The sequence below is a fragment of the Gadus morhua genome, chromosome 14 (assembly GCF_902167405.1).
Source record: "Gadus morhua chromosome 14, gadMor3.0, whole genome shotgun sequence".
Taxonomy (NCBI): domain Eukaryota; kingdom Metazoa; phylum Chordata; class Actinopteri; order Gadiformes; family Gadidae; genus Gadus; species Gadus morhua.
The window spans coordinates 18,337,497-18,365,443 of NC_044061.1; the positions used below are offsets into that span (position 1 = coordinate 18,337,497).

Below are 27,947 nucleotides of genomic sequence, written 5' to 3' on the forward strand. Positions count from 1 at the left end.
TCTTCTAAAAAAAAAAGTTTATTAATTTATTAACAAATGTACAATTTTCTATTCAGTGCCGACAGTATTTGCTACATACTTTGGTGTAAATCGGAGAGTTCCTCCCCTCGTTTCAACCAGGAACCAAGTGAAAAATCAGAGTCTACTCGGCCCTTTGTACTCAATATTGATACAGGGAAAAAAAATTCTCCGCCAATTGGTTGAGTATTGGCGTCTTAATTTTGAAATCCGACATGTACCAAAACCACTGTACAACTTCCTTTCGTCAACATTGATTGTGGAAAACCAACAGTAGGGCTTTTCCAAGAGACCTAGAAGCCTACATTCAACACCTGGTCAAGAATCAACAGCACATCATCTTCACATCCACATGGCAGGACAACGTTGCCAGCCAAAACCCCTTGATACGCTCTGTCTGGATCAGAAACATTAACCTGCCCCCCCCCCCCCCCCCCCCCCCCCCGCCACAGATTCCCTCAATCCAACATTTGATGTAAAAAAAAAAAGGAGTCGAGACAAGAGGTTAGCACTGACAAAGTAGAACACTTAGAAAAGATTTAATATTAATTAAAATGTACATCCTCTCTCTCCCAGGCCGGAACCCTGGTCTCCTGGGAAGGTCATACAGGGCTGCTGTAGATCCCTCCTCCATTGGTCTCTGCGTTTTGAGAATTAAGTAGTTTCATAGTAGTTTCAGGACATTGTTCCAAAAGGGGATTTTTTTTAGGTATTCCCATTTGCATTCCAAATCAAGTTCTGTGCTCTATTTCTCATTGTGAAAGACACACACTTGATTACTGGCGGTCAGAGAACCACTTACATGTGTTCCAGAAAGTCATCACGCAGGGGAAAAAATAAAAATAGGGAAACTGCAGAATTTCTGCTCTCTTGCTCATATTTTGCATGAACAAAAAACCACCACAAGTACACCCAGGACATGAAAATATACATACATATATATTCATGAGATATATATATATATATATATATATATATATAATTATATATATATATATATATATATGTATACATGTATAGAAAACGTCTTATTTACTCCATTATGTACAATTTTCACAAGCAGTCCAGGAAAGGTTCTCAGAGATGAAGCACGGCTTCATTCAATTACTACTCTGCCCCCCCTCCTCCAAATTCCTCAGAATCCAAAGTGTCAAATATCAGAAAAAAATAATCCAGGGGTACTCAAGCAATATTTTCAACCATTTCCCGTTTGAGACTGCCCAATCCTATGTCCAACTCTTCGATCCTGGCCATCGTCCGAAGCGTACGACGAAATGTTGATGGATGAAGCAGAGGGTTGGTCGGGTGGGCGTGTCGGTCGGAGGGGAGATGGGTGACAGGCCAGCCCACACGGGAGAAGTGCTGAAGCTCTAGTAGATAACCTCGTAGACCGTGGCCTTCTTGTCTCCAGAACCCGTCACGATGTATTTATCATCCGCCGAAATGTCACAGCTCAGGACGGACGAAGACTCCTTGGACTGCGCAACAACGTGAAAAGAACAAATATTAGAAGTCTGTATTGGTACATAATATTTTACTTCTAGGACTAGCTTGAGTAACATGTACAGAAATGGTTTCTGCAACTGACCTTTTTGGTCATTGCAGGTATTGAAAAAAATAATAAATAAAATAGTTTTCCTGCCAAGGGACCACGCCATTAGCTGTCTAGCCAACGCTGGCCCAACTACTGTGATGTGCGCAATCCCATTTCAATACACTAATAAACTCTCTTCAGCTAGAATTGTTAATTTCAGATCTAGATGTTTTAACACCGCTAAAATAAAGGAATCTATATTAAACCATGTCACCTCAAACAAACATTTAATACAATCCCATTAGCAGCAATGATGTTGGGTAAGCAACCTTTTTATTTTTGTAGTTCAAGGCAAATGAGACTAGAGCACATGCAGAAAGTATAGTATTTTTCATTATGACTTACCTGGAATATGCTCGCCCCATACGGAGTCCTCCAGGCATTGAGCAGGTTGTCCTTCCCCGTGCTGACAAACCACTTCCCTGGTAACACAACGGGAGAGTTGAAACAGCCAAGTGGACGCATGAAGCACACAAACTGAGACCACTAACTAAAGCTTCAAAACCAAATGCTAGCCTCTGGGCCCAATTTCTAAGTTATGGAAAGATTAATCCTAACATTTTGGTCACAAATGATGTAACCTTCTTTACTTTAATATTAGTTCATAAACAAACGGACTAAATTATCCTTGAATGTAGGTTAGTTTGCATTTATACCACCACTGTAGCAAAGATATCTATTGTCGACACAGGCTCCCAATCTAGCTTGTGAGTACCCCTTTTGGTGCTCACGATCGGAGTGAGCATGGAGTGCGGGATGTTCACGCTTTTGCTTCCTTATATCACACCTTTAAAGTTTAGACCTCTAATGTTCTTGCCTACAATGTGTCTATAAAAGTGATGAGGATTCGTTGTCTCATCGAAAATGCTTGGTTAACGCTCCCAGTGTCTTTCCATGAACATGCTCCATTAAAATCAGATATTTTGCCGTCAAGAAGTGTCCTACAAGGGATGATAATCATCAGTCTGTCGCGACGCATTAAACAAACAATCTTCAGCACAGAGTGTGTTTGTGTGTGTGTGTGTGCGGAGTGTGCGCGTGTTTGTGTGCGTGTGTGTGCGCGTGTCTCTCTTTGCGCATTAACTTACCGCAGTAGGCGAACTTGAGGGACAGAACACAGCTCTCGTGCAGGTGCAGCTGGTATTTGTCGGGCTTGGTGTGGTGAAGCACCTCCACGTTGCTACTCTCCATGCCCACGGCCAGCCACTCCCCGGTCGGGCAGTAGCCCAGCGAGAAGATCTGTAGCACGGACAAAAGTGGGTCAAGGGGTTGCATCAGGTACGTCGCTGCTTATGATGAGGGCCCTGACTGCCAATATTACTGTGCTCTTTTGTAAGGAAGACCTGATTGCATCATAAAGGCCTGGCCAAATGATCCTTCGTTAAGTTTTTGACTCAGACATTGGAAAAAGATTGGAATACAGTGGTAGCACTTTGAAACCCTCATAAATGACTACTCTTCACTTAAGAACAAGGAGGAGTGAGTGTGTGTGTGTGTGTGTGTGTGTGTGTGTGTGTGTGTGTGTGTGTGTGTGTGTGTGTGTGTGTGTGTGTGTGTGTGTGTGTGTGTGTGTGTGTGTGTGTGTGTGTGTGTGTGTGTGTGTGTGTACCTGGGAGGTGAAGTCGTGCTGCTGGAGCTGCCGGCCCTCCCTCAGGTCCCAGGACCGGACCGTGTTGTCCAGGCCCCCCGTCCACAGCTTGGTCCCGTCGTGGGAGATGTCGATACAGCTGGCCCCGTCCGTGTGCCCCTGGAACTGCCTGGGGTTACAGGGGTACACACACATCAGTAACACACAACCACTTCTAAAATCTCTTCAGAATTCTTATATTTTTTTAGGAATTGGGAAACGCATGATTTGTGTTCAGCGTTGCCAGCGTTGCTAACCCTGAATTCCTTTGGACTTGAGAGCCGAGGCCAAACTTAGCATTGTCCCTACCCTTGGCGTAGCGGACCTCTCGAATTCTTCAACCTGATGCTGTTCTCAAAGTTCAAACAATTTCAACTTTGCCACCAGTTGACGTGGAGCCCTCAAAGCGCATCCAATCAGATTACAGCTATTTTTGCTATTTTCCAACCCAATTCGAGAGAGAAAGAGACCCATTGAAGGTTCACTGAACGGCTTTATTCATTACTAAACCTTAAACCATGATTTATGAGTAAAACGCATTGGCTGTATACTGAATGCCCAACATAGTATAATTCCAAGGCTTTTCTGGACGCTCATTATGTTTTCAGTTCACTATTGCTAAACAAAGAACCGAAAGAACTCCCTTCACACGGCTGGAAATATCCATCCTGATGGCGAACACACACACACACACACACACACACACACACACACACACACACACACACACACACACACACACACACACACACACACACACACACACACACACACACACACACACACACACACACACACACACACATTGCTTTCTTTCAGACCACGAGGCGTGTCTGGGGGGCGACCAAAACAGAAGGCGGGGCAAAAGGCGTGTTCTGACCTGACGAGCGTCTGGTTGTGGAGGTCCCACACGGCGATGTTCCCGTCGGAGCAGCAGGAGAAGCAGACCTTGGCGTCGGGGCTGATGGCCAGGGCGTAGCAGGCCGGGGCCGACGACGTCAGCTCCGCCTTGATGCGCGGCGTCGGGGACGCCAGGTCCCAGATGGTCAGCGTGCTGGCCTCGCCGCCCACGATCAGGGTGCGGCCGTCGGGCAGCAGCTTGCAGGAGCGGATGTAGTTATCTCTGTTCTGGTGGAGACACGGACCGATGGGGGGGAGAGCTCATCATGAAAGGGGCAGAGGACGCGAGATGAGAAGACAAACCGTGACCACCTTAATGGGCACCTCGTTTCAGCTAATTTCCTGGCAGGACGTTATTAAGACATATTAAGACTATTTTTGTCTTTCAACCCACTCATTTTTGTGTGATAACTTCAGCTACTTCCCTTAAAGTCGATGTTAAAGTATAAAGTGCTGCTACTCATTTTGTTTAATATATTTCTAGGAAACTCCTACACTTCCAGCAAAGGTTAAATGATTAGCTTGACTATGCAATTACTATACATTATGAGGAAATCACAGAGGGTAGGGAATCCCAATAAACTAAGATAAAACTGAAGATCAGGCTCCCCATTAGCACCTTACACCGATGCAAGGTGGAATAGATGAAAGCGCACACCTCAGAGATCCTATAAACTTTGAGTGAATTACAGTGCCGCAGGGGTACGGCAGCGTGTGTGCGCATACTTTAGTGCATGTTGAGTGAACTTTACTAACTCCTTCAGCGAAGATAAGTCCCATCCCTACTTAATACACAAGAGCAGCTTTTCGCTGACGAGTGAATTTTGCCTTTCTTTAAATGCAGCTCTTTCTGCAAAGGGTAAAAAAAAAAAAAAAAAAGAAGTAAAGTTGCAGTTGTCAGCTTTAACGAGAGAAAGAGAGAGCCTGTCAGGACGCTGACGAGCGAGCGAGATAGAGCGAGAGATCAGAGAAGCAGAGGTTCCTGGGTGAATTAAAACAGCACCCTGGTGGCTCCATAAGAACCCATCAGATGCTGACCTCACTTTAAATGGGCTGTGCGGGTGGAGGCAGAGTGGAGGCATCAAACTGAGCAGCCAGGAGTGGGGTAGTTATGAGAACGTAATGGAACGGGTAATGGCGTAATGTTAGACGGGGTCGGCCGATCAGAACATTACATTTCTTTTTCCCACGCGAGCATTTTTCTTGCATTATATAGGATATAATTCCAATCTCAATTAAAGTCGAGGAAAGCCAGTGTGGATGAAACATATCAACCGACTCTCTGATTCAATTTATTCATGTTATTATATAAGATACTTTGGTATAAATAGTATTAAATATGCTAAACATACACTTGACAGTGAAACAAAATTCTCAAATGTAAAATGAGGGTAATGCCCCAAACAAAATGTCTATAAATAGACGGTGCTCACCAGGCAGTCGAGCTGGGAGACGGGGCTCTTGCTGCCCGGCTGGCTGATGTCCCAGATCTTCACGCAGCCCTTGCCGCCGGTGTAGACGTGGCGGGTGGGGTTACTGATGGTGACGGCGCACACCACCTCACCGTGGCTCAGCGTATTGATCTGCCGCGCGTGCCGCGGGATGCCGGGACCAATCAGCGCGTCCGGAGGGAAAGGCACCGGCTGCATCTGGCCGTCCGCGCTCACGTGAAAAGAATAAGCCCTGGCCCAGGGGGAGGGTCGAGGGGTCGAGGGGTCAACGCCATGTACAGCCGACGGCTCGAAACATGACATGCATTCGCTTTTTTCATTTATTAAAAAGGGCCTTCCAACAGCCGCTTGGTTTTCAGTTTGTTTTTTTTCTCCATAACCACACACTTTGTAAAAGAGCAACCTTTCCCCTCACCATTCGCATGCCAAGGTTTAATGCCGAACACCAAACTGTGAAAACGGGTCTGTTTGCGGAAACATGAGAACAAGATGGCAGGTACTTACGGTTTACCCCCAGAGATGGAGGTGAGGCTGGCGGGGATGCCTGGGGCCCTCATGTGAGAATGGGGATCAAATCCGGCCTATGCATGCAGCAGGGGGAGAGGAGCCCAACGTTAGCAAACAAGCTATTAGCCTGCAATGCTAAAATGCCGCTAAGCCAACAGTGAAATGTGCAGACATGGCTGGTCTAGTTCTGCAGCAGGCTGTGCCCCAGGGAAGCTCTGTTGCTTACATATGAAGGTACATTTTTCTTCAAAGGCCTAGATTACAATGCTAATCACATTTTTGCTTTAGGGGTTGATCAAACAAAACGCCCACGTCACCATTGTTTTTTTTGTGGTACCCCGCACCTGTGCCTAGCACTTATTGAATGATGCCTCCGTTTTTTCTGCATTTTTTTCTTTTATCGTGCTTAATAGTTAAACGTATGTTCAACTATTTGCGCTTGGCATGGCTTACAAAATGTCCAACAACGGCGAGAAGCAGATTTTGGCAGTGTTATACAATAGCCTCGTTTAGCCCCTCGCTGTTTCGGTTCAAAGACGACTATGACAGTCAAGCTACCAGCTACTTTACTCCCCACTCGTAAAGGGAAACCGATGAGACGCTATCAAGACAATTCACAACTGACCATCGGCGAGCGGCCATAGGCGGCCGCCGCGGCAGCGCTCATCTGCGGCGAGATGTGAAGGCCGGCGTACACCCCGGGGTTAGTCAGGGCGCCGTTCATATCGTGGTGGCCCATCATTGCGAAGGGCGCGCCGTAGGAGCTGGCGATGGACAGCGGCGTGCGCAGCGCAGGAGCGGCTGAGGAGGCGGGAATCACGAAGGCACGACAGGCATCAGATATTTATCCATTGAGGCGTGTGTTTATCAGGGCGTGTGTATGGCGTGCGTGTGTCAAGTGTACCGATGGCGTCCATGCCCGGGGGCTTGCCCATGGCGAGGGGCCGTAGTCCGGGTGTTGAGCTGGTGCCGGGTGTGGGGGCCTCGTTCCTGGGTGTCGGGGTGTTGGACTTCAGCCCCGGCGTGGACGACTTGTCGTTCTAGGGGGAGAGGAGATTCTCCTTTAGCTCGAGCAATCTTTTGGTATTTTCTCATTTTAACCCCGAAGGATCGACAACGCAACCGTGTCCTGAAAAACCCTTTGCCCAGGAGGGCTGGAAAACAATCCCCTGCGGAGAGTGGAGAGTGGCCCCCGGTGGATAAAGGAAATCCTGAGGGGAGGCGAGCCAAAGGCACTGCTTAATCCAATCCTGCACTGACACTTTGTTGCAGGCCGTGTCTGCGCGCGCGCGCGTGCGTGCGTTTGCATGGGCTGGTACGTGTGCACATGGATCGGGGGTCATATCGGCACATAGTTGAACCCTTTGCTTAGCATTCAGTCTGGAAACAAGCTGAACACCTCCTCTTAATTTGTCTTTGCCGATCCCGGGAGAAAACGGGAACTTCCTCGGGTGAACGGCCCTAATTGAGCCACAGAGAATGAGAGCTACAGCGTTGCAGGGGAGGCGGAGGCAGCCATTGCGCAGCTCTGAGAGCTGGCGTCAGGCTACCTGGTCATTACATCCCACAGAGCACCGTGGACCGCCGGCCGTACAGCTGTGTAATGCGTCTCTGAGACGGAGTGGAGCGATAGATTAAAGGATAAAAAAGACGGAGGGGATTAGGGAAGACGGACCAGAGTCGACTGCTCCGGTGACGCTGCGCCTCGGGGGCTACTTATTGCTTGGGGGAGGGGAGGACCCTAGGTAGAAATTGCCATTTATTGGCTAAGCTATTAAAGGAGATCAGGGGTCATCAGGGATCAATCCCCCACCCCGATGATACACCGCCCTCTGCCCGCCCTGCGGGGTAAGCCTGTGCCGTCCACTTGGGCACTTGACCAAAGCTGCTTTACTCTCCCGCCCCCATCTAACCATCTGAGCCCACTCCTCTTCCTCGTCTACGGCCACCTCATCGGCAGACTCACGTGGGCGTGGTCCTTGGCTTTGGAGGAGGGCGTGCTCCCCGACGACGTCACCGAGGCGGGGCTGTTGGGCCCGCCGTCCTTCTTCGGCACCCGCGATTTGTCCAGACCGTTCTCTGGCGGCGAGTGGGCGGGGCTAGCCCTGGGCGTGGCCGGGTCCTAGAGACGGAGAGAGAGCGCGGGACACAGAGTGAAATAACAAGAGATACAAACACAAGGACTCTGAGCCAACAGACCAGAGGAAAGCCAAAGGCCTTTTTGGGAGTCAAACAACTGGGAGCCACGTGGGCAAATAATACAAACAGACACAGGAAGACTTTTAGGAACAACTAATTAGTTGTGGAACAACCAATTCTACACATTAGGTGTAAGTTAGGTGCATCAGCTGTGTGTGGTTTACCGGATCCTCACCTCATTGGACACATCCACCACCAAATCATCGCTCTTCTCTCCATCACTGTCCTGTAGGGGAGGATATAGCACACTCAGCACTCCGTCAGAAACCTATATCTCCAGTGGACTACGATCAACTCGATCCAAGTATAACAAAGTATGACGCTCATGATAGGGCAACAATGATTAGTCAGTGATTCGATAAGTGGAACAACAGAAATCTAATCTATTCGATTTGATATTCGCTTAATCATTCGCGTACAAATAACAAATATTTGCTGCTTAATGTTGCAATTCAAATATTTGGTTCATAGATCATTGTAAGAGGAAAAAAATAGTTTTTCGTGGCTGCTTGTCAAATAAGTTAGCAGATTTAAGACTTTGAACTCTGGTAACTTGTGGACTAAATGATTAAATCGAAAGAAAATAAAAGTTTGATCAATTGACAAAAAATAACCCTAGCCCTATTGTGTCCAAACACACACCTCAATAATACTATAATTTCTTTAAGTGCTAAAAATGCAACATAGTCTGGCAGGTAGTGTTGTTTCGAATTCCACGGCTGCTGAGAGAGAGAAAATGGCGGGAGCACTCACGTATCGACTCATGCTGTCCTTGTCGTCCACCTTTCGTTTCTTGTTGTCCAAGCCGTAGTCCGAGGAGCCGCGGTGCTTCTCACTGGCCGCGCGCAGGCTGTCCGACGGCGACACCGAGTTATTCTGCCCGGCAACACAACAACAAGCATCACGTTAGCCACAGTCCATCTGCTTTATTTTAAACCAACCGCCAAGAGGATCTAATGACGTAATATAACCACATCCGTGTATCCACTGCCCACCTACCATATATCTTTAAGAAAATCTTTATATTAGTATACATCTCAAAGCCAGCTAATAAACTCAGCTAGCTCAGAATTAGTGAGTTTATGATGATTGTAGGGTCATGGGCCTAAACCCCACATGATTTTCCTCGTCAATAAATTTAAATGCATTAATAGATATAGTATAGATAAAGATTCTGCATTACTGCTTTGACAAAAACAAACACGAGAGAGAGAGAGAGAGAGAGAGAGAGAGAGAGAGAGAGAGAGAGAGAGAGAGAGAGAGAGAGAGAGAGAGAGAGAGAGAGAGAGAGAGAGAGAGAGAGAGAGAGAGAGAGAGAGAGAGAGAGAGAGAGAGAGAGAGAGAGAGAGAGAGAGAGAGAGAGAGAGAGAGAGAAAGAGAGCTAAGCGAACTGGTTTGCATTTGGTTCGGATCCTTTATATTGATATGCTTTACATGTGATCACCAATCAACCCGGGAGTGTTAGTAGACCAGGGAGAGACCACCACTGAATGAAAAGAACTGGCTGTGGATTTCACTTGTGGCTCCAGACTGCACAATAGCGACCATGGAGCAAGCAACCTAATGCTGTCTGAGAGGGGAAGTGGAGGATTGTGGGAAGGCTCTAACCAGCCAACAGCTAAGCCACTGAGGCATGGTGATAGGGGAGGGGAGGGGAGGGGGACGGAGTTCAGCTGAGCTAACATGTGTGCTTGTTGCTGGTGCACGGTGTAAAAACACAGCCAATGTGATGAGACAAAATAAGACATTGAGCAAACACACACAAACACACGGGTGATTACAAGGGGAAAATATAGGATAAAAAAAAAGAGGCTATGTTGCACAAAGCTATGTGACGCATGGCTTTTAAACTGGAACCAAGTTATGTGAATATGACAAGCATACCTGATGACACACAGCTCATCCAAATAAAAAAGAGCAACTCGGGCAACAGGCAAACGCCAGCCAAAACAGCATGGATAAGAGGAGCCATTGTATGTGTGCGTGTGCGTGTGTGTGAGTCAAAGAACAGGAACCCGTGTGTGAGTGGCTTCAAAAGGACATAGTCGTGAGTGAAAAGCAAGCGATGAACTGCGTGAGTGAGAGTCCTTGTGAAATGCGAGGAAGGAAGTAGAGGAAGAGGGAGAAGGAGAGACGGGGGCACAGCCGCCTCTCATCCGCACAACCCGGGGAACTTGATCAAGAGTGGCATGTGAATGGCAACAAAGAGAGCGGACAAAACGGTGCCTCAGAAAAAGGGCCAAGAGTGACAAAGAGAGAAAAAGAGAGAAATAAACCGAAGCCAAAAACCAGGCCAAAAACAGAGAATGGACTTGGAAGCCAGGTTGAGTTAGCTCCCTGCTAGTGGGCATGGCCGGCCCGGGCTGGCACACGCTCAGAAACTGCAGAGGAGGCTTTTCTTCCCGTCTTTTTTTATAGTCTGGCCACTGATGCGTTGGATCTGCCAACCAGCCAGACAGGCGGAGGGTTCGCGCGCCCACACGAGTGTCTATGTGCCTTTGTGTGTACATGAGCGCAGGTGCACCGGTGGGCGCGCGTGCGTGCGTGTGTGAGAGAAAGCGAGAGTGAAAGAGAGCCTTGAAGCCAGTGCAGTTTTATTTAATGTGCCATGCCAATACTGTTCAACAGCCTGACAAATCCCAGCCTTCACCAGCGTGAGCAGAGGGGGGGGGGGGGGGGGGGGGGACATCAGAATGCGGATAAGATGAGACAGAGACAGAGACAGAGACAGAGCCGATCAGTGTTCGGTGGCACGTTGCCGCGAGACCGCTGTGGGGCCCTCCTCTTGGACGTCACACAAATAATCTGACACACAAACACACACGCACACAAAACCCATCAACGCCAACCCCGCCAATTACCACCATTCAATCCTTCCTCCAAATACAGACATGAATGTCCCAATTGTATAAACAAAAAAAGAATCGCTCCATCGACTAAAGAATCTACTGCGGCGATACAAGTGAAGTTCCAGCAACCGAGCGCGTAACCCGAGGACGGAAGGTTGTCCCTGTAGACGGACGCCACCCGCCAGTGACGGGTGTCTCTTGGAGCACATTAACCCTGACGATCCCTATCCCATGACCCAAAGAGAACTTGTGCGTCAGTGTGTCTGTGTCGAAAGTGTGCGTCTGTATGTGTGTGACGTTTCTAATCAGCAGTGAGCTGGAGGAGGTTGGCGGTTACTGTTTCCTGTTATAGACATGGGTGGGCCCATTCAGGCTGGACACTCGGTAGCAACTCAATCGGTGAGCGCTGAGTGAAGGAGAGATTCTGGCCATCTAATAAACAAAGACTTCAGACGTAGAGCAGAGCAGTGAGAGGTGGAGAGGGAGAGGGAGAGGGAGAGGGAGAGGGAGAGGGAGAGAGGGAGAGGGAGAGAGAGAGAGAGAGAGAGAGAGAGAGAGACAAAGCTACCAGTGAGATAAATAAAGACAAATAAAGGAGGCCGATATAGTCCACCAGAAGAAGGGGGGGAGGGAAAGTAGAGACGTGAATGAATGGTACGATCAATAAACAAGCCAAGGAGAAGAGAAAGGCGGATGGTGGACCCCGACACAGAATACAGTAAATCCATGGGGGGCGGACGAGGACATGCAAAGTCCCTTTTAATTGTGCTGAAATTAAAGACGCCGTCGGGGCGCTAATCCGCCGCCAGTGATGGGACCCATTTTCCAGATGGATCCGATAGTGCCTTTAGAACTGGCCGCAGTTGAATCATTTTGTTATTTGATTTTGGTGAGCTTAGCCGAGCTACGCCCCGCACCGTTGGGCTTTTACACAGGGAGAAGGGGTTAACATGTGGTACTCGCATGCCAAAAGGAGCTCAGCACAAGGAACAAAGGGGACTTAGTAAGGACATGTAAAACAAAAAAAAATAAGAAGGAACTTAAAAAAAGGACAGGGAACGTACCGTACTTGACTCGCGCTCTTTCACCAGGGGAATGGCCAGTGGAGAGTGAAAGGATGACGGACCAAGAGGGAAAAAATTAAAACACGAGTTAGTATGGAAGGATTAACAGTGGGCTACAGTAGGAATCTACAAAAGTACACCCGTCCACAACCACAGGCGACGCACGCCGCCTGGATATCGTCCAGGCGGTTAAGCGCCTGGACGATAATCGCTGTAGTCTTGTTCTCGACACCAAAATGCAGCGTGACAACCTCCCACTCTACAAACACAGCCCATCTACACCGCCATGCATCGCTGCAGCCTCCCACTCCACTAAAATACCGCCACACCGACAGAAAAATAAATGTAATAAAAGCAAATGTCAGTCAGCCCAGAAGGAGTGTACTCCCACCGTGTGCGTTTCTAGTTTGGAACCTGACCCTCGTGCATACGTAATGTGTCCCCAGCCCTGGGAGTGTTCCCGTGGACGACGCCGTGTTTCCGTGCGGCCGGCGGTGCTTCTCCTCACCTCTGTGCTCCAGGTCGTGGTGGTTCTTCTCATCCTTGACAGGCAGATGGGCCTGGCTGCCCAGGGCCCCCAGGGCCAGCAGGCCGGAGCCCGCTCCGGTCACAGGGGGCAGGCCTGGGGGCTGGAGGCCTGACGGGTGGGGGGGCAACTGGATGGGAGGCCCGTGGGCAGCGTGAGAGAGGTGCTGGGCCTGGAGCTGCTGCTGCTGTAGTAGAGGGGCGGGGAGGGGGGGGGGGGGGGAACAGAAGACAGGACAAGTGGGTCGGGCTGGGAAGAGAGTCCATGACTGACGTGATGCATGTTCATTGTTCTGTTTGGGACATGGCGCAGCTTGGCTGCTCAAGACGCTCCACCTTGTACTAAACCTGGAAGTGGGCTAACCTGGGTTCATTTCATTCCCTCTCTCTTTCAACACACTTTCCTTTCCATGAAGAAACCCAAGAAAATCGATACATCTATCAATAACCAGCAACAGGGCATAATAATTCTATGCGCGTACCAATGGGATACCCGTCAAGGCGTTCCCCTATGCATGTCACGTTATTAGGCGTTAAAGAAAAACCAAAACAAAAAGGCTTTGGGTTGGTGCTCTAGGTTCACGTTTGGTAGTTCCTACTCTGGTTTCTGCCCTACCATCTTAAAACCTCAATATCTCTCAAGTACAATTCCCCTGGTGAACTAGGAGAGCTCAGCCAACCCTCCCGTTGTATGATGTTAAGCAGACACCGGAGAACACGCACACGCGCGCACACACACACACACACACGTGCGCACACACCTTATCGTCTGTGGGAGTGGAGACAAAGGAGTGCAAAGATGGACAGGAGTTAAAACATCCACTCAACCGACAGGGAAGAGAGTACTTTAAAACCAGGTTAAATAACACTTAGCCCATCCATCAACTGCCTCCGAGAGGCAACAAAGGCAGAGACAATACTGGGAGAAAAACAATCCTAGCTAGCTAGAAGATTTTTAGCTTATCAACAAGCCCAACAGCCATATTTGGGGAACATGAAGCAAACCAAGGAGACCGGTGTATATCTAAAGTCTTTATGGGGGATTAAGCTTTGTCCCCAAGCAGAATAAAAAACTAAAAACAAAGCCATTATTCAAAAGGCTCATTATGTTGTGCTAGACCCACAGCGGTAAAACGGATAAGCCACGTAGCTGCAGCATTGCCAAATCGATATTGAACCGGTGCGCCGTGCCTAGGCCTTGTTGTGATGAAAGCGATAAAAAATGAGAACGAGGAGCGAGGGGAGGAGAAAAAAATAAAATGAGTGAGATAGTAGGGGAGGGAGGTTAAGAATCAGAAAATAACAAGGGAATGAAAGAGAGCGAGGGATTGAAGCAGCGACATCCCCGTTGAGTGTGCCTAATGAGAAAAGCATGCGGGGATGATCATCAAGAAGCCTCATTAGCAGACCATTGCTGAATAGAGCGAGAGAACAGAAAAAAAGAGAAAAGAGAAAAAAAAAAAAAAGGGAAAGTACGGCGGCGTTGAAAGCGATGAAAAAAAAAAAGAAGAGGAAAATAAATTGCTTCCATTTCAGTGTTCACGGTTAAGGAGCCTGGCTTCGTCTCACACTTATCTGTTTTTTTTTCCCTGTTTCTTTTTTCATTAAGTGCAAAATGCCGTCTGGGCTTACACAACTTCCACGGGAAACATGCAATTAAAAAGGTAACCAGGTGAAGCAGACTCCCTGCAGAACCGGGCAGAATGAGCGCTAAACCCAGACGGCTGACAGCGGAGCTAACAAGTCTGGAAACCATTGCCAGTTTCCCTTTCCCAATGACCTGCCATGGGAGGTCAGGCTAGGGAAACATAACAGCCTTTATCTCTGAAAGGCTGCCCCGAAAAACCATTCCTGTTGACTGTGATTTACGAGTCACTTGTCAGTGCCATGTTTTGCTCTTTTATGGAGGTCATTTTATAATCTAATCTCTTACCCATCAAACATTTATGTAGTCGTAGCATCGGTTTATTGTTCTATGGCCCTCTTGCTTAAGCAGATAGTGCCGCTATTATTAAGTTTAACGGTTTCAAAATAGTTAACTAAGAACAATGCGGCTTGATGCTCAACACACTAGCTCGCTAACCACGTAGGCAATCCGCCATGAGGAAGGTTCGATGCCCACCAGCGGTCCAAAGGCGCAAGTCTTTCCCCCTCTTCTTCAACCCACTTTTAGTCTCTCTTCACTGTACCGTGCATTAAGTCACAGAAAAATGCCTAAAGACTGGAGGAATTCAACAAAAGCAAAGGATGAAAAATGAACGTTTGTCCTCCCCCTTTCCAAATAGCATGCACACAGGAGAGCCAAATTCATTCCTTCACTCTTTGTCAACCACTCTTTGTTTTATACACATTTACAATTAAGGCTAGGTAAATAAGCAATGAACTACGGCGGTAGCTTATTCTGATACTGTTCAAACCATGGTTAAAAACAGTGGTAGCAGGTGAAGCTTGTCAGAAATGCCCTTTCAAGTTATATGCCCAACAAGCTGCAGCTGACACAGCACTATGTCAACGCAACGGGAACTGTGATCCCCATTTACGTGAGGGAGAGGCAAAAGCACTTTGTAGTCTGAAATAGTGACCTGTGCTTATGACTAAACCTCATTGACTAATGTTTAGTCAGGTGTGGCTCACACGTGATCACGTTTGAGGAGCAATGTATGCAAACCAAAAAGACTTGGCTCCCTGCAAACAAAGTGCGAGGTCAAGCAAGGAAAAAAAACAACGATAAGTGGGTATTGTAAAGGTTGACGTTCTGTCTCCGGCAGATAAGAAATAGACCCAAGGACTGTGGTAGTTGATAGATAAGATTAAATGCCGACAGTTACTGGCTTTCTCACCATTATCAAACAACAATCCAGTCTTAAAGCTGCTGTAGGTATGATTTGAGGGATGCAGAATAGAACAGAAGAGAGAAAGACATTACAAATAAAAACACCCAAAACTAAACACACCCTCCGATTCTGCTCGCTCCCTCACTACGTTTCTCCAAGTGATAAGAAAGACAGGCCAAATCAGGATAGAAATAATACCATGATTGGCCAGAAATGAGCCAGGAGCAGTCCAAACTCTTAACAGTCTTAAACAGACGAAGGCGCAATCAACCAGAAAATATATTCTGGCAGAGCATTTCACTCACTCAATAGCTGACCGGGTGGCTACGGTGTTTCTAACAAATGAGGAATGATCTGAAATATTACCTAAAACAAACTCTTAGATTAAGTTCCAATGCACCTGAGGGTACCAAGTACACATACTATTATTTTCACTGTTTTTTGATAGTTGATAACAAATGTGCAATGCTGTTGACATGTCAAAACATGCAATCAAATTACAGCCTCCGTTTTGCCACAACAATTACCATTCCTCTACATGAACAAATTACCAAAAATACGCTTGTGTTTTAGAGGTCGACATGTTTTTTAATTCCCTGTTCAATGAAAGGCCACACATAATGGTCTCTGTGTGCTTTGAGGGGGCAGGCATCTGGGGGTAGCGGCCGGAAGCGCTAAAGCAATGTATTGTTTATTGGCCAACAGTCACCTTTACTGTGGTGTGGGACAGGGTGAAAGGTCCTGCATTCCCTCACATAACACCGTGACACATAGCACCTGGGGGCCCCTCCTGGCAGCCATCCAGCAGAGAATTACACCGCACTTATGAGGACTACTGTAGCAGGCTGGCAGGCGCACACGGACACACACACACACACACACACACACGCACACACACCCACAAGATTGATCACCTGCCATGTCTTCCAACTAATTAAACCATTTCTTTCCTTGCATGTGTTCTCACACACACATTTTTATAAAGTGTGTGTGTGTTTCTGGCAAGAAGGTGGAGCGGGTGTCTGCGTGCCTGTCTTAATGGAGCATGGGGACAGGAAGCAGCCAGCGCTGAGACAGTCATTTGAAAACACCAGAAGTAATTATCTTGGAAACAGGGGTTGGGTGAGGGTGTAAGGGGGGCTGGAGCTCCTGGCTCATTTCCCGTTAATTGAATCTCGATATCTGCCTCAGATTAGACGGGACCTCTACTACTAGCGCCTAGCCGCTGGCTCACCACTATGACCGAGAGGGCCAATCAAAAGGCCCAAGCCCTCCATCTGGGTATTGGAAACCAGCAGGCCCCTTTTAGCTTCTAAACGAGAACAGATGGTGTCGATCTCAGAGAGAGAGAGAGAGAGAGAGAGAGAGAGAGATTGGGTGGTTGGGGGAAACCAATCACTGGCTATCCTGTTGACAGCCTGGAGGTGGATGGGTAGGGTCAACCACATGGTCGGATTCAGGGCTAGACCTGTGATATTGAGTCAGCAGTATCTGACCTAATTTTTACCTTTGCATTCTTTCATTTATAAAAAACGGGGCATCGTCTATACTAACTTAGCTCATGCAACATCTGAGGAAACATCCAGCCCTCGAGTCTTAGGACTCATGCTCAACCCGAGTGCGTACCACGCAAATCCCTGTTCCAGCCGTGATACTATCTGGTATATTAGCCACTTGGATTCCCTAATGCTATTGGGTCAGAGGTAGGGGCAAGTCTGCTGGCTGCAACCTCTTATCCAATTAAAGCAGTCCAGGCAAAGTCTGAAATCGGAGACAAACACTGATCTGATCATGGCCTGACAAATGCTTAATCATAAGCGGTGAGCCTGCCTGACCTGCCAAAAATCACACTGTCACTACTGCATGAGATGTGATGAAACCTTTATAAACCTTTTTTGTGTAGTGTGATCTTAATACATATATATATTTTCTTATCTACCCATTCCAAGCCTTTTATTCAATTATTGAGCACTCAATGTTCATGCCTGTTAAAGGTGCAAAGCGTAGAATTTAGTGGCATCCAGCGGTGAGGCTGCAGAAGACAACCGACTGAATATATCACCCCCTTACTATTCTCTTTACAACACCTGCACTAGATCATTTAATTGAAACTTGTTTCTATCAAAAACGAGTTGTCTCCAGAGCCGTTGGTCCATTCAGGGCTACTATGGAAACATGGCAGGGCCTGGCAGATTACATACTCCCTATGTAGATATAAAGTACTCATTCTAAGGTAATGAGAAAACAGCCATTCTTATTCCCATGGGATACTATACAAACTATAAACACTTATGGCCTTTATAATTCATTTCTGCCAAGTCTGTCTTGCCAGATGCCACTTAATTCGCCACACTTCACCCATTATTATGTTTCATCCTTTTGTTACTATGATTATCATCACAATTTCACAAACAATGCAAACATTCATTCAAAACTTTATAAACCAACAGAAACGGGGGCCAATCTGCACGACTATAGTGGGTGATTATGCTGCCGTAAGAACGGAGTAGATCTAAATTGTTGGCGAACTCCCAACAAATTTCAAATGTGATGCCCTTCCCACCATACAATCTGACTGCTAATCGCTAGCTTATCGCAAATACCCTAATGCCGTCTGAAAAAAAAGTCTCCACTGACTAAGAGCTACCACTCACTGTTTGTGTGCAGATTTGCCCCCCTGAATCCGAGGTGAACTGAAGAAAAAAAAGAGTATACACACGGTTAGGGGCAGATTGGGAAGTCCACGTACCCCGATGATGGCATTCAGCTCGGTCATAGTCACCTGTTTAGCTCGTTCTACAGCCTGGGCCACCTGCTGCTGGTGCTGCCCAAACACACATACAGACACATACACACATATTAAAACATTACATTATGTTACCCCCTGAGTAAAAAACTGATAAAAAAAAAAGATCAGCTTCCCCTGACACAATACCCACACAACATCAGTAGTAAAAGGACAAAGTCAGCTAACTGCTACATTGTACTACATTTATATTAATTGCAACACTGTCTGACACAATCTGTAGCTAATAAGTACAATGCTCGATTGGCAGTGACTATATGGACGCCCATTGGTCATTTTCGTGTTCCACAGAACTGTCTAAATGTCCATTACATAAACACATGTGCTTTTCTTGTACAAATAAAATAAATAAAAATAGATTTCTCTTGGCATGCTTACCTCTTGTGACAAGAAAGGCATAATCTGAGCCAGGATTGCATTGAGACGCTTGGCAATCTCAGTCTGTAAGAGAAGAGAGAGAATACATCATCAGCGACTATAGGTACTCGCACAACAAAAGTGACTTCCATAGATATATTTCTCAGAAGCATACAAATACTCAAAACACTTCAAACAGAAATAAAAAAATGTCTCTGTCTAAAAGTCCATCTGCTCCCCGTAATTGTTAACTAAATGCGAGCCGTCCCTGATCGCATTTGGTCCTTCCTCTGTCCTGCCCTCTGGTAGATGGGGCCTTATTTCATTAGGAGGCTCAAATATGCTAATGCCATCTGGCTGGAGAGAGGCTAATCAGGGCCATACTTCACAATTACTGCCCGTGGAGGGAGCTGGGGTCTGGGGCCAGACAAGCTAACTCGCCGGCCTTATCCATCAGGGCTCTTGCTGGCTTGCCGAGAACAAGCCGGGATAGAAAGAGAGTCTGGAGTGTAAGAGGATACCCGGGTACCCGAGTGAACGAGGAGCACTTTACGGAGCACGGGATGGAAAAATAGATGCGCAGCATCCAAATGTCCAATGGACCCGACACGCCATATCCATTTGCCCTTTTTAAGAAAGCTCCGGTTTCCACCGAGAGGAGATGAGGGAGTGGGGGGGAGAAGCACAAACGCATAGAACAGGACAAAGGGGGAGATGAATGAAACCGGAGAGGTGGAGAGAAGAGAAATAGGGATGTATTAAAAAAAAACTGCTCTGATTTGAAAGCAGAGTAATGTGGTTTGACCGAAGCAGGAAAGGTGAACTAATTGATTTGAAGGGATTATGGGGGTGAAGGTCCAGCAGTTTTGTGTGTATGTGTGTGTGCGTATATTAGCACCACTGAATTCCGGTCCTTTGCGCCCCTAACCTTTTGTTTGACTGTGAAAGTAAAGGGTTGATTATGGTTCCACGTTCACGCAACGCAATGACCACGCAGTCGCTTCGACGTAGTCATGCAGCTTTGTGGTTCTGTGGCGGGTTTACGTGTCGCTCTGCATGTCCGTGGTAAAGAGAGAACAACCGGAAGCTGAATACGACTCAAACAATGTGCAACAAAAACAAGATAGGCTGCTAGTTGATCGTCGTTCACATTATTTCGAAGTCCATGATGACGGATTACTAGAGAGTAAAAAAAAAAAGAAGGTTACGGCTATGAAGGCAAAAGTTAAATGTTTCGCCAATGATTCTTTACGTGCAAAGTAGATTGCCGGAAATGATATAGTTAGCGGACCAATCACAGCCTTTGCGGCTGAGTCGCCGCGACAAAAGGTGACAATTTTTGGGAGGTGCACGTCAGGCCCTGGCCGTGTCCAAAGGAGGGTCCGCAAGTCCGTAACAAGTCCGTAACCCCCTTGCGTTGCGTCAATGTGGAACCATAAAGAGCCCTCAATGGAGCGCAGTGGAGAGAAGAGAGGGAGGTGGGGGGGAAATGGGGAGGTGCTATTGGCTTCTGTCACAACTGTAGTGTCATTCATTTTAGGTCTGGGGGGGTTGGGGGCTGTCATGAATTATCTCACAACCCTCCCCCTGTCTGACCTTAAGCCCCCTGCTCCAACCCCCTCCTGTACAACACATTGTCCTAATCTCCTCTACAGCCCCTCCCCCCCATCTTTCCTCATCCTTCCTCAAAATTCCTCTCCATCTTCTGTTGCCGGGGCAACGCTATCTGCTGCGGCTGATCGTTATGTAAATTGGACTGGGGCCCCTGACCAGAACAGCCTGTAAAATCATATTAGACGCACAGAGGCAGGTCATTAAATTGAATTTTCGGCCCGTCAATCTGATCGGCACGGGAAATTAATGAGGGATAACTGGGGGAGATTGGAGGAGGGTGGGGGAGAGAGAAGGAGAGCTTTAGAGGGAGGGGCGGAGATGGTAGAAAAGAACAGGAGCGCTAGACTCATGGGACACAGCCATCATTGCAACAGCATACCACTGGTAACCTTAAAAGGTCAAGCGTTCAGTGAAAAATCATCCATTTGGGTGACTCAAATCGAACCATTTGAAAAGCACATGCCCCCTTTCTCTATTGGATCTGTTACGTTTATTTTTGTGTTTCCATCTGTTAAAAGGAAAGGATAATAGGTATACGTTTATCGGAACACAAAATAAATAAACAGAGCATGCCATTTGTTTCTTCCATGTGCAGACATTTCTTTGCAAAATGCTTGACTATGCTACACAAAAGGCTTTAGACACAAAATACAATGTGACAACTATTTTAGAGGTGGGCCATTTTCTTTTATCAACACACGACATCCAATGACAGCACAAAATCTTGAATGACTTAAATTTGTCCTTTGAGGCACCAATTTTCCCCAGAGTGCATTTCGATTCCACAGAGACAGAAGCTGGAAATAAGAGTTGTCAGTTAAAGCCACTAAAAAACAAGCCCTTGAGCCGGCAGAGGCTTTTCCCCGAGGCTCCACATTACAGGTACTCAGGGGTGGTCTGGGAGTGTAGTGCTTGGAGAGGGCCTCCCTCTTCCTCTCATTTCTCTCCCTCATTCCGTCTTCAATGGTGGGCACCAAAGCACCATTTGACTGTTTGACTCCGTAAACGTGGAGCCCTCCTCTCCCAGCGTCACTGATGCTCAGCGTTAAGATGACGTACTACGGCGAGAGCTCGGATGGGTGTGCGATGGAAGCAGCGGCTGGGGAATGAACAAGCCTCCAAGTTAAGGCTGCTGAGGCACTACTAAGCTAGCGCAACGTTTACTCTGGATAACCACACGTGGCCCGTGCGATCCATACACGGTCGCAAAAAGAACCCCGGCCTCTTTCCTGCCGATGTGTGCACCAAGCAGAGGTTCGACAACTGATTTTGTCTGGTGTTGTCAACAATTAGCTGACGTAGTACAAAGACACGTGGCTGCGAAAGAAAAAGCTTTTGCTTGCATTTCACTACACCACAACAATACACACCAAAAAATAACACTGGTAGTCTGAATAAACACATTCACCGGACTCTGCTCGTGTAGTCGACCGATGATAATAATGGCCGCCTTCGCCTCCATTAGCCTCCCCAGTGCCCCTGATAGAATGCGTGTGTCCTCTAGTTTGCTTTGAGTCACAGCCAAGTCGGACATCATCACCTCTGCAAATAATTCCAAGAATTCGGTATAAATTATTCATTTGCAAACGCTTTTCCTCTTGCTCACTCGCTCTCTTGCCCTCTCCTACAACCCCACTCGCACTCTCTCCCTACCAGCCAAACAGAGCGCAGCATCGCTTTCTCTTAAAGAACCACTTTGTGGCCCTCATCGCCTACTACCACTCCTCGTTCTCCACAAGTGCTCCATTGTTTTTAATTAGGAGACATTTATGTGGTTGTAAAAAAATACAATAAAAGAGACATATTTCAGTCAGTGACCGAAGTAAGAGCTGGATGGAATACTCAAAAATATTCTACAGCACAGCACGAAGCCAAATTTCAATCTTACTATGAAGGATTTTCGAGCTATATGTTTTTGATTTTACTGCATTTGCCAAGAAGGGGAAAATAAAAGCATCCAGTTAGTATACTTGAATGGTTTCTTCACATTACAGCAGGGATAAATGAGACACACACACACACAGTCAGCGGGGCACACTGTAGAGGCAGCCTAATGAGCTGCGCTAATTAAAATCACTTATTGACAGCAAAGAGGGCGATTACCTCCGCCCTGCACTCTGCACCATCGTAAGAGAAGCTGTCAAAACAAATCACCCCCCAAGCAGCCCTACAGAGCCACAGTACTGCTTGCTAGTCCTCCCTCATCACGAAGGGTAAGCCCGCTCTGGCTTCCAATTACTACCCGCGTGCACGTGTTTTATTTATATATATATATATATATATATATATATATATATATATATATATATATATATAAATACAAATACATACATACATACACACAGACACACATTTGTTTTACGGTGCTACCGTGCCAAATATGTTGAGTTTCAACGTATATTTCAACGTGTATGCATATGGTTGTGCTGCTCACCCTCTTCCTCTCTCCCGCCAGCTTCGTAGCGTTCTCTAGAGGACGACGACAAAAACACTGGCTCCCCCTCCCCCCTCCCTTCACTACACAATAAATCGTCAACACAAGGGAAGTAATATGCCTGCATCCAATAATCCAGCCCCCCTGCTACCGCCCCTGTCTTTCCACACACACACACACACACACACACACACACACACACACACACACACACACACACACACACACACACACACACACACACACACACACACACACACACACACACACACACACACACACACACACACCTGCCCCCCCCCCCCCACATCCAATAAGGGGCACAGCCGAGGGCTGTCGGTTTACCTCGCGCTGATGTCATCACAAACACTCGTTCACCGGGGATGAAGGAGTGGGGGTGGGGGAGATCATGCATAATTCACAGCTGTCTCCGTCAAAGCCGTGGCCTTTTTATTGATAGACGGGGGTGGGGGGGATATGTGCATGCTGGAGCATGGGGGAGGACCAGTCGATTAACCTGTTTACCCTGCGGCACCTCCTGCGGCCCCTCTACCCCCCCCCCCCCCACACAACCCCAACCTCGCTGTTGATGACTAGTGACAACGTGCTCCTGAACGCTGAACGGGGGAGGGGAGGCAAGTAGGCAACAGGCCTCCCTAATACACAAATGGAGGGCTCCTTTACATAGGTGCCATATGCATACATCTACAGGAGCGCACCTGTGAGGGTGCGGGCGTGTGTGTGTGCCACATCCCCCCCCCCCCCCCCCACACACACACGGCTGTCTAACTAGGTCATCTACCCCACGACGCCATTAACCTTCTAAATCTGTGTGATGAAGAGACCCCCACCTCCCCGAAATACATTTTCATACATCATGCAACCCAGCTAATGAAACCTGGGCCATCATCCGAGGTAATCCATCAAGGGGGTTGGGGAGCAAGGAAGAAATATATGGATAGATACCGTTGGGGGGGGGGGGGGGAGTGTTTAAAGGGCAACGGTGGGGGCGAGAGAGAGAGAGAGAGCGAGAGCAAGACAGAGAGAGAGAGAGCGAGAGCAAGACAGAGAGAGAGCGAGAGAGCGAGAGAGCGAGAGAGAGGATGATAAGGCTAAATGACAGGCCCAAGACAGTTGGTCTGCCTGCAGCACTGGGGCAAGTCCTCCTGCCCAAAGTGAGGCACACGCTACATTGGACCAGTTCACAGCTTCAAAAACACTTGCCTATGTAGTAGTGGTATAGGCCTTACGGTGGATTTGCATGGAAGTGGTTTCCACTGAGCTACATGGACTAGACCCGCCGGTGTGTTCTGGAGGGATGTTCATTCCTGGGTGGCAGCTGAACTAATGAGCCTTTAGCCTCACTGGCACCAGGCGGGGTGCCCCATTGTGCACGACCCTGTGCTAACGTGCACAGGCGCACAGTCATTGCCAGCGTCCATATATGCAGGAGGAGAATCAATAAACACACCATGGAAGAATGAAATCCTCCTTCCTTCCCCTTTCCTTGTCTGCCAAACCTTTGCCTTTAATCTCGTGGAGGTAAAGCCCATCAGACAGACAGCGCTCCTTTGTCTTGTTTGCTTTCGGAGTGTGCACGTACCCATGAAGAACCCAAAACAAGCTAGCTAACAAGCCAGCCAACAGAGCTCATCACGGTTCACACACACACACACTTTCTGACAATGAGTTACATACCTGTTTGTGCATCTCAATGTTGAGCCCATAGGACATCTCGTAGTACTAAGAAACAAAAACGGAAGAGTGTTATTCAAGTGTTACTTGAATGGAAGGGAAAAACAGAATCGATGTACCTAATACTGGTTCACTACGAAAGCACAGCATAAAATCAAAGACACATGACCATTGTATATGTAGCAATTGTCCTCATTTAATGTTCTCTAACATGTATTCTGATGCCTTTGGGTGTATTAAAATGTAAATGGATCACTGCCATTAGCCTGTGTATCCAATGGTCAGACAACCAGAATCAAGGAAGGCCTGTGAGTATATCTTACAGACTTTGCACACCTTTCATTTTTAACATTGTTTCTCACCCCCTAACCCTGGTTCCTCGAAGTGCAATAATATTTAACAAACGTACTGCAGCATTTGGTTAAAGTCAATCGTTGCGAGTACAAACAAGATAAGCACACACATTTGCCCTTAGTTGCATAATTTGCAAGATATGGCATTTACTTTTTCCGAGTGTTTGTCGACTGGTATTTTCTGTACTACTGTGAACCTTTGAATGGGATCAATGTTGCGGTGAAATGGTAAGCACCACTTCTTTTTTGCTGCAGTTGACACACAGAGCACTTTGACTTCCGTGGGTTTAATTTTACCCATAACAGCCATGAACATGTCCCACAGTGGAAACCCACCGTCACGGGAAAACTACAGTCCACAGAAGCATGACTTGACTGAAAATAGGTATCCAAAATATGTTACAAAAGCTTAAAGCTTAACGCTAAGGCTGCATATGGAGGGTTGGGGGAACCCCATGATTCACCTTGGAAGAGTTATAAACCATACAAAAAAACTCCAATAAAACGTTCTGATTATTGTACACATCCAGCACACCGATCATTAGCCCCGTGGGGGAGGAAAGGGTGGGTGTGGGAATGGGGGGTCATAAAGAGGAATCCAGAACAAAAGGCTGGTGGAGGCCAGTGGCTGTTCACATCCCACACTGATCGGACGTTTAAACCCCAGCTGGATTCCCCCCCGTCCGTCCGTCCGTCCGCTATAGCTCTCATAATGCCTGTATATTTCAACAAAAATGCTAGCATGCAGGCACACCGCTACCTGTTCACTTTATGCTAATGCTAAAAACATTCGGGACAGCCATGTTTTCCATTTTCCTTACCATGACATAGTGGCGCTGCATTTCTGTCTTCTCATTTGCCAGCTTATCGTACTCCACTTTGAGGCTGAGAGAGGGAATAAAAAAGGATTGGAAAGTATAAACATTGGTGAATATTTGTGGGGTTGTAAGAATATTATAGTTTATATCTATGTAATATATAATTTATATATCTTTGTGTAGTTAAGAGAGATAAAGCACATATATAGCACAGATAGGCTCTACAGGTAATACCAGTGTACGCTACACATCTGCTCCAAAAAGGCACAAATTAGTAAAAGTTAATGCATTCTATTGTTTGTAGAAAGTAAAGAAATTTCTTCATTACCTGTGATACTGGGCTTGCAGAAACTGGAATTCGTCTTTAATTCTGTCACAGGACTCTGCCACTGTAAACTTAAATCCAGGCTGACCTGGCTGGTGAGGTGCCTGCAAACGCATAAATCATACAACTGCTGTAAATGACCCGGCCACACCCTTTTTGCTCTACCAAACCACAAACACATTTTTGTCCATTCGCCAGAGACCAACGACTCAGCGTTGTTTTATGGTCTCATCTTCCCTTTAGCGCGTAACCTGTTTTTCCCCCTCCGGCTGAATGGTGGTTTGTCTGTGTGCACTGTTAGCTGTCCAAGTGTTCCCAAGAGCCCTGCCTGGCGGTTGCTTTTATAATGGTGGGAAGAACTACTATCACTCAACAGCGTGTGCGATGACAGAGGCGGGTCATTGAACGCTCTTCAAAGCACACTGTCAAGGGGTAGGGGTAGTGGTGATGGGGTGGGAAGCGGCAGGAGAAGATATTTTAATTTGTATTGTGGATTTTAGTGGATTTTGCGGGGGAACAACGTCTGCACATCTAACCAACAATAAATAAACTTGGAGATTAAATTACGCAGGGCGATTGTTGGAAATATGCTGATAGTTATTTGACACACACATAAACACAGGTGTGTGTGTGTGTGTGTGTGTGTGTGTGTGTGTGTGTGTGTGTGTGTGTGTGTGTGTGTGTGTGTGTGTGTGTGTGTGTGTGTGTGTGTGCGCGCGCGTCAACTCGACGTTCTAACCATAAATAGTAAGGTGCAGCTCACGAGCTTGCTATGACAAGCTAATTAGGCTACACTTTGAAGGCGGTGCGCGCGGCGCACACAATTGACAAATGGTGACAAAGAGCGCTACTTACCGGATGCCGGCCTTGTGGATACATGTCGAATCCTCCTCACGAGTAAACAGGGTTTTTTTCTCTCCCGCTGTACCGCTGAACGTGCGGTAATCACCGCCACCCCTCCCTTCACACGCAGGATGGCGGCGGACAAAGCACCGTCCTCGGTTGTCAGGGGTACTCGTCGACCCCAATGACTGGATGTCCCCGGGTCTTCGATTGCCTATGTGTTACTGTATCGACACAGAGAATATAACATAACTTACAATTTAAATCAGAATCCACCTTACGATCGCCACGTTAAATGAGCGCCGACATCGTTTGTTTTGTCAACTAAAATCGAGCCGATTCGGCTGTCCTTATTGTGTAGGCTATTCATTTGTTGTACTGCGAATCGGTCGCAACAAATGTGTTATTACAATATATAGGCCTACACTACACTCAAAGTTAAAAGCCGTGATCCCACAAAAATGACAGAACCATCGAACATGTGGAATTAAAAGGCATTTAACAAATAGGAAGTCGTTTACAACCAGAAAACAGATGCAACGGTAGTTTTAGGTCCGGAAGATCATAAATAGCCTACAAGAAGCTGCACTTTCAAAGTGGGCTGCCATAAAGCCACACCAACACCCGTCTTGTTAGCGGCTCTCTTCATGTCGCCTCCTTTTTTTTTTTTTACCTTTGTGTCGAATGATTTCTCTCCTCGCATGTAGTAATGTGTCCACAGAAAATGTTCAATATCCTTCGCGTATAACCTTCCACGGTGACTGATATGGTAAAAACTCAGTCGGATTTGTATGTAATTCGAGTTGCCCCTCACGAGTCCTTTGAAACCCTATGGTGATCCCGAGGCGCAGCACGACCTGGTGGTGGAGAATGTCTCTCCGTCCAATCGGACGGCGGAAACCCCTCGAACGAAAAGAGTTGTTGACCGCATAGAACTTTAAAGAATGCTTGTATCGTCTCCAATGATGCCACACCCGAAGCCCAGTTTGTGAAAAAAACAAAACAAGAAAATCGTCTAAAAGAATGGTGATTTGAGATATCTTCGTCGTTCCGACATCTGCCAATTGCTTGCATTCGTTTTCGCCGTCGCTTGCTGTACCACACACAGACTGTGCACTGACATGAGGACTCCGC

General features: G+C 47.1%; 1 protein-coding gene across 10 annotated transcripts; it reads right to left on the reverse strand.

Annotated features, from left to right (window-relative positions):
• Positions 1-27,947, reverse strand: tle3b (TLE family member 3, transcriptional corepressor b). 10 transcript variants are annotated; one of them, XM_030376553.1, is made up of 22 exons: positions 27,487-27,947; positions 26,826-27,037; positions 25,974-26,074; positions 25,649-25,712; positions 24,478-24,522; positions 18,753-18,815; positions 18,351-18,392; positions 18,223-18,261; positions 12,718-12,919; positions 12,210-12,271; positions 9,050-9,172; positions 8,472-8,522; positions 8,064-8,219; positions 7,002-7,137; positions 6,723-6,898; positions 6,095-6,171; positions 5,573-5,822; positions 4,120-4,367; positions 3,222-3,369; positions 2,701-2,851; positions 1,958-2,034; positions 1-1,496 (listed from the first exon to the last, which is right to left on the reverse strand). In XM_030376553.1, the coding sequence occupies exons 2-22, from the start codon at positions 26,847-26,849 to the stop codon at positions 1,389-1,391; spliced, it is 2,343 nt and encodes a 780-aa protein (XP_030232413.1). In that variant the 5' UTR covers positions 26,850-27,037; positions 27,487-27,947; the 3' UTR covers positions 1-1,388. The 10 variants fall into 10 exon arrangements, with proteins under 10 accessions (XP_030232413.1, XP_030232412.1, XP_030232417.1 ...); XM_030376552.1 differs by having other exon boundaries at positions 12,718-12,922; XM_030376557.1 differs by lacking the exon at positions 18,223-18,261.

Coding starts and splice junctions, on each gene's coding strand:
- tle3b (XM_030376550.1), bottom strand. CDS start 26,849: ATGTATCCACAAGGCCGGCATCCG. Junction 18,816..24,477: donor ACATTGAGATGCACAAACAG/GTATGTAACTCA, acceptor CTTCTCTTACAG/ACTGAGATTGCCAAGCGTCT. Junction 6,899..7,001: donor CCCGGGCATGGACGCCATCG/GTACACTTGACA, acceptor CCGCCTCCTCAG/CCGCTCCTGCGCTGCGCACG.